Source organism: Hydractinia symbiolongicarpus, chromosome 13, assembly GCF_029227915.1.
Source record: "Hydractinia symbiolongicarpus strain clone_291-10 chromosome 13, HSymV2.1, whole genome shotgun sequence".
Classification (NCBI taxonomy): domain Eukaryota; kingdom Metazoa; phylum Cnidaria; class Hydrozoa; order Anthoathecata; family Hydractiniidae; genus Hydractinia; species Hydractinia symbiolongicarpus.
The window spans coordinates 18,788,147-18,795,062 of record NC_079887.1 but is presented as its reverse complement, the minus strand read 5'-3'; the positions used below and the strand labels follow the sequence as shown (position 1 = coordinate 18,795,062).

At 36.1% G+C, this 6,916-nt stretch overlaps 1 protein-coding gene across 1 annotated transcript; it reads left to right on the top strand.

Annotated features, from left to right (window-relative positions):
- Positions 1-3,763: 3,763 nt before the first annotated feature.
- On the top strand, positions 3,764-5,591 carry LOC130624023 (uncharacterized). The gene is made up of 2 exons (XM_057439587.1): positions 3,764-4,452; positions 4,749-5,591. Exons 1-2 carry the CDS (start codon positions 3,771-3,773, stop codon positions 5,171-5,173), a joined length of 1,107 nt encoding a protein of 368 aa, XP_057295570.1. The 5' UTR covers positions 3,764-3,770; the 3' UTR covers positions 5,174-5,591.
- The last annotated feature ends 1,325 nt before the right edge of the window (positions 5,592-6,916 follow it).

Below are 6,916 nucleotides of genomic sequence, written 5' to 3'. Positions count from 1 at the left end.
GTAAGATTCAAATAATAAGGAAGCTTTTTTAGGTTGATTTGATGCTGCAAAATACAGCACGAACTGATATAATTCAATACAATTTCAATTGAGGTAGATGTATAAACAGATTATATATTTAAATTACAAAGGAAAAGTAATATAAAAGATTAAAATGAAAATGCTACTTCTTTGTCTATGAAATTGTGTAATTAAATATCAAGAAAAAAATATTAAAAATGCACCATTTTACCATAGCTGGTCTGTTAATGTTCCCAATAGGACAAGAAGATTTAATATTGGGGTTTCCAATAGTGATCATAAGGCACGTGCTTTTTAAGCATTTATCCTGAGAATCGATTAAAGATTAGTAACACTTTTAAAACATTATTACCTACATCTAGGGCGGCAATACAAATAATTTACTTATGTAGGAGTATAGGTATACTTGCCAGTAGCCTGTGGAAAAATCCACGGGTCGCCCGTCCTTTATATATCACATTTCGTGTTTCCGTAACACGACGTGCTTCTCGCGCACAAACAGACGACAGCTATTATTAAAGAGATAACATCTGAACATGTGGTCGCAGCGATTTTTCTCATGCAAACAAGTTCCTGGGGGAATATAAGTAACTACATTGGAATACAGACAGAACTAGTCCTTGAAGACGAAAAGTTTAATAAAAAAAATAATAAAAAATGCAGGTTTCTATAAAGAAAAAAAGCCGCTATAAAACTTAGTCTATTGCATTTTACCCTTTACCAAGATGATCATAAAGCTAATGGATTTACGCTGTGCTAAAACAAACTTCTATGAATGTGAAAACATGGAATTGGTGAAATGTATGTAGGACCTGGTGCGGGTCCCTGAGTAACAATCCCTTACCTCCTGCAAGACACCCGCCACATTCATCAACACTAGCCGCCAAAACAATTAACTTTTGTAAAACGCTGTAAAAGAATCGTATCGTTGATGCTTTTTAAGCACAAATCAAGTTTGTCAAAAGCCTACGTTTTCCTCTATGTATATCTCAGTTTTTCAGTTGCACTTGCAAAACATTTATACTTATGCCTTGGTAGTTACTTAACTATATATCAAGAGCAATTTGCTTCTGGGATGTCTCCCCTTCCGGGTTGCTACTTTTTTATAGAGTCAAGTTTCAGGACATTTGAGGACTTTTAATGAGAACTTTCAACCTACCTAGTGCACAAATTTTCGCGATTTTCGCCCAAATTCGCGAAATTAAATCCTCGCAAAATATTACCAAATGGGCAATTCGCGAAAGTGAATCCTCGCGAAATTTTTAAAAAGCCTTGATTCGCGAAAATGAATCCTTTTTTTTGATTTTCACCATTTCGTTCCAAAGTATTAGTTATATCAAAATAAGTACAAAAAGTATCCCAATAAAAATATATAAAAAGTCACTTCAGCCAATAGTAACAGCGAAATCAGTATCTGGAAGTTTTTTTTCTGGACTTTTCTTTGTGTAGTCTCGTTTTTCCTTCGCCTTTTTTGGAAGAAGTTTTGTATATCTTTACATCCTTTTGATGGTTTTTCCACTTCCCTTGAAGTTTTCCTCTTTTTTGGCCGTACATAGACATTTAGGCATGTTTTATTTTTCAAGAAAAGATCCCATTATAATCTATGGTCTAACCTTTGTAAAAATATAATACTCAAAATAATATAAGTGATAAACAAGTAGAAAAATTTATAACCTCTTCATTTAAACCTGGGGACAAGGATGAGTTTCATTCATTCCAGGCGCATTTGACATATATTTGATACCATATTTTGTCTGTTACGCAAAAATAAATTCTGACGAAATTTTTGAAACGCCTCGATTCGCGAAAATAAATCCTCGCAAAATTTTTGAACACAATTGATTCGCGAAATTAAAAAATCTCAATATTAGGCCAATCTGTTCCATGATTTAATTTCGCGAAATGCAATTATTTTTAGCTCGCGAAAATAAATCCTCACGAAAATTTGTACACTTAGGTACTTTGAGAAGAATGTATTCATTAATAAACTGAACATATTTGTAATTTTAAGAGTAAGGCAATCAGTGAAGTAGAAATGGTTGCTGTACCAATTGCCTATTGCTAAGCATTTCGAAAATAAAAACATGGAACAGATTGGAATAATATTGAGGTGATTTAAGGAGAGGAGTTGTTAAAGATCTGCTTTTAGAAGTTTAAAGAGGCGCAGCAACTCTTCTACAAGTTAAAGACTGGTTCTCGAAAACAGGTGAAAAAAAACAAAACAAATTTGCGCGTTGGAGATTTCTCTTTAAAGCCTTGACTGATGAGACCATATCCTGGCAACTTGTCCGCGTCTCAGAAGGTATTTAACTACCGATTATCCAGGGCACGTAGAACCATCGAAAACACTTTTGGCATATTAGCTTCTCGCTGGAGAATATTCCGACGCCCTATCAAAGCTAAGGTAGAAAACGATTTTTACACAATTTTTTACAGCAAATACATAATGCATGCTATTGCCCAAAAGCAAGAGCTTCTTCCATTTCTTTTAATTAACTGGGTAACCAGTTTCTAGTATCACACGCGTTTTTTCTTTGCCGTCGAATATAGCTAAAAACCTGATCTCTCAGGTCTGTGTATCCATGGGCTGGATCACGCGTTCAGAAACTCATCGCCAGAATCTTTTGTTTTTTATCCAATCAACTATGAGAAAATACAATGGTCTGTTTTGCATGCGTCAGCAAAATCTCCACGCTTTTCCAATTTCTAGATGAATTACATACAAATGAAAATAAATATTATAAATCATTGTCTATCCCAACCTCAGAGGACTTTGAGGTTCATCTGTATAGTACGATGGCCAACAAGGGTCACAGTGCGAGAATTTTTTATACACTGCGCGAGAATTCTAAAATGTGCGAGAATTTTCTGCTACACTGCGCGAGAAATCTAACTGTTGTGCGCGAGAATTTCGAAACTGTGCGCGAGAATTTATATTTGTGTTAGAAAGTTTCTTATGAAAATCAAATTTATGCTATTTTACAGACCTTGGTCTGAAGTTTATCTGCAGTATCCTGGAACCGAGGTTGAACTCCACCACAGCGCCTCCCATACCATTTATGGAGGATTTATTTAGGTATCTCGGGGTGAGAGCAAAGTTGTTCTGTTTTTTTTCCAAATTGAAAATGGATTCTGTACTCAGACGTTTAGTGAGGGAAGAAGTTAAGGAAGAAGTCAGGAAAGAGGTGAAAGAAGAAATTGAAAGAAGTATTTTGTCAAAACAAGACCAAGACCAAGCTTGTAATGGAGAATCCAGTGATATCAAGAACGAACAGAAGAGACATGGAAACATCACTACCAGATTGAGCACTTTGTTGACAAAGATAACCAAAAAAAGTGTTCGTGCTGCTGGCAATGCTTCAACAAATAAAAAGGATATTAGAATCCAAGTAAGGTGGATGAGAAAGGTTGGAGGAAATTGGATAAATGTGAAACAAGCAGAGGGAGGAGGAAGCCGTTTCATTGCTTTAAATCAGGAGAATCAAACTTTCGAGCATTTATTGACCAAAAGTCTGGATGTTTATTTTGGTGTGTGTGGAAAGAACTGTTTCAATGAAGACCGACTAGAAGTGACTGCAAAACTGGAAGATGTTACCGGTACTACAGTCAACTTACGGGACAGTATTCCAGATTATCTTAAAGAAAGGGGTTTGTTTCCATCAAAAACATGGTTTGTTTTGAGAACTAGTTTAAATGATAATGGTCCAGAGCTTGAAAATTATTTTGATTATGATTAAAATGATGATTGTATGTCACTCTCTGATTCTGAGCCTATTACTGCTGCTGGCCCTGCTTTGAAAAGAAAAATTTGTGACACATGCTCGGGCACTTACTTCAGGTTTTGCATCAGATGTAAGCAAGATAAGGAGTTTGAACAGTCATTGCAGAAAGATAGTCAAAAGAATTCATTTGACTCTGAAGGTGGATCAACATCCGAAGAACCATCCAATGAAAATATTACTGACAGATCTATCAAAAATTTGGGAGAACAACGTATTAAACCTTTATCTAGTAATTCACCAAAATTAAACTTGGAGAAAGAGTTGAATGTTTTGTCAGCGAAGTTCATGAAAAAAAGTAAAGTAACTGTTAATATCAGAAGAAGATGTGTATTTAATGATGTTATGCAAAAAATGGAGGTGTTTTTTTCAGATGCTGAATTGTCTCCTTTCAAGGTAGAATTCACCAGTATGGGTGGTAAGGAAGCTGGTGTAGACACAGGTGGTCCTACTCGTGAGTTAATATCGCTATTTTATCAAAGCACAATTGGTAAACTTACATATGGCCGTCAAAATAATGAATTTTTTATCCATGATCTGCAAAAGTTAACAGAAGATCAATATATGTTTTTTGGAAAATTTGTGTCATTATCTTTATTACATGGTTGCAATCCACCATACTTCAGTGCTGGTCTCAGTGGCTTTATAGTGGGTGAGTTCTTAAAAACGAAAACCTATTTTTGCCTTCATTTCATTTTACTGCTTCATGAAATATGTACATTTCGACATTGTTTGGGGGGAGAGGGGGGGGATAAGGTTTTAAAGGTTCAGGGTCGGTGAGTCTAAGGATTAACTAACATGTGATTTCCAAGGTGGCGTTTGGTTTACATTAGTGTTGATGTATGGAAGCTTTATAAAAGGCCTTGTTTTCATGTGTTTCAGTGAATTATTTGGCAAATTTTGATATTGACTTCTTGTTTATGCCTGAGATTATTTAATCTATTTCAGGGCATAAAGACTGTTTATGTTGCATTGATGACATACCCAGCATTGACCTCAAAATTAAACTTGAAAATATCAGAAATTGTGATAAAGAAGCAGAATTTCAGTCTCAAGTTCAACGTTTCCATGAACGATTTGACTATGGTTACAACAAACCATGTCCGAAACAAGCAGACAAAACTGATTTATTGCAAAAGGGGGCTCACCACATCATAATATCTATGCAATTAGAGGAAATTCAGCAATTTTTAAAGGGACTTGAAGCTTTTGGTGTTCTTGATCTGCTTAGAAAGCATCCTTTGGAAGCCATAAAGTTATTCACTTACAACCAAGATCTTGTTGATCCTGAGGTTATCAAGTCCTGTTTTGATGTAACATATTCGAACGAAAGTGATAAAGCTTCCCTAGAGGAAGATATTTTTTACAATTGAAAAAACTTCCTCGATGAATTGGGTCACGGTAAGTCTATCACTGTTAAAACTTTCACCCTATCGGATGTCGAGAATGAAAAAACAGAAGAGAGTGCTAAATCAGAGAAAAAACTTTCACTAGGCGTTGTTATGATGTTTCTCACAGGCTCTACTGTTGTACCTAATAACGAAAAAATCAAAGTTCTTTTTGATCATATAACTGGAAAGGGAAGAATCAGTGTTTCGACATGTCAGTATCAGCTCACTTTTCCGGTTGTACCAAGATATACTGGGTCAAAATTTTCTAGAAACATTACCGAAGATATTATTAATTCGCCGGGCTTTGGCATTGTTTAAAAATACTTATTGTTTGATAAGTATATTTTATCAGTGGTATTCTATTGTTTTTTGAATTAGCATATTTTTTAAAACATCATTTAGCTTTGCAAATATTGCCCACGACAATGCTTGAATTGTGTTTTTCATAGCCGTTGACACGGGGGGGGGGGGGGGGTGTCTTTTGTTTTGTCTTCTGTTTTTGTTGTGTTTTAATTCTGAATGACACAGATTTTCTTTCCTCTATTTTGTTCTGTATTTTATTTTTAATGAAGCTGAATCAGTGCTTTTTATTATTGATAATGGACCATTCTTCTATTTTGTTTTTTATTTTAACTTTTAATACAGCTGTTTCAAATGTATTAAACATTTTGTTTCAAGATTGAAGATTTCAAGATTACATCTGTATTTTTCAACACCAACTTGTTACATTGTTATCTACATAAATTCTGCTACAGCATCAAGTAAAAGAAAGTATATTTCTAAGGCTTGCTGAATTGTACTTGGACGTCCATTTGGGTGTCCTTTCATTGCAAGGACTGTGTCTGCAAATTCAATAAACTCAGGCTCGTTGTCTGCAACAGCAATAGCAAATGTAGGATCGTTGAATTCGCTGATGTCACTAATGTCAACAAATTTCTTGTATGATTTGCTATTGTATAGCTCTGGTATAAAATGTAAGGTATCTGGACGTCCGCGTGGTAGGGTTGAACCTCTGCTCGGTGCAATGATATGTTGATTCCAGCGCACCGCCATATCATCTAAATCTTTTCGAATCAAGTGCATGAAACAAAAACGAGCGCATTGCGCAATCAATACATTGCCACCATTCAAATAGCCCATCCCAGAAAGCTCTGCAAAAAACTCTCTCCACCACATTGGTCTATCCTTGGCCAACTGCGACCAAAAACATTCAATCCTTTGATTGTTCGGAGAGGATCCCACGATGAAACTGCCGAGACCAGCATACTCATCCGTGTGATCAGCCCTCATGCATATCTGAATGGCCTCGATTATGCTGTTCTCGGTCCCGTCGTCGCTTCTTATTCTAGTAGGTAGTCTGTTCAACTGGGTTACAGCTTCTAAGAAATAGTTGGAAACAACTTCTGGTCGTTTATTTGTGGGTCCAACTTCGAGCCAAATTAATCGGCGGGAAAACCCGTCAATACAACTGTGTATACTGAAACCGTAGGGCTTCAGTTTGTCATGCCCGTCCAAGTGCCATAAAAAATCTGGCCCAGGTACGCTGTAGATTCGGCGCCTCAACCGTTTCTTTGCGCGACTTTCAACTCCTACTGGATCCAACTCTTTTAAAATTTCCATGACAGATGATCTTCTGGCTGGTATTCCGTTTGCCTTTATGGCCTTCCACAGCTTTCTGTAGCCTAAAAAAAGTAAACAACTGTAATAACAGTTTTCACGCCTGGT

What these genes read in the sequence shown, in the direction of transcription:
- LOC130624023 (XM_057439587.1), top strand. Translation starts at nt 3,771, where the DNA reads ATGTCACTCTCTGATTCTGAGCCTATTACTGCTGCTGGCCCTGCTTTG. An exon ending in TCTCAGTGGCTTTATAGTGG is followed by an intron (nt 4,453 to 4,748) that starts GTGAGTTCTTAA and finishes AATCTATTTCAG; the next exon opens with GGCATAAAGACTGTTTATGT.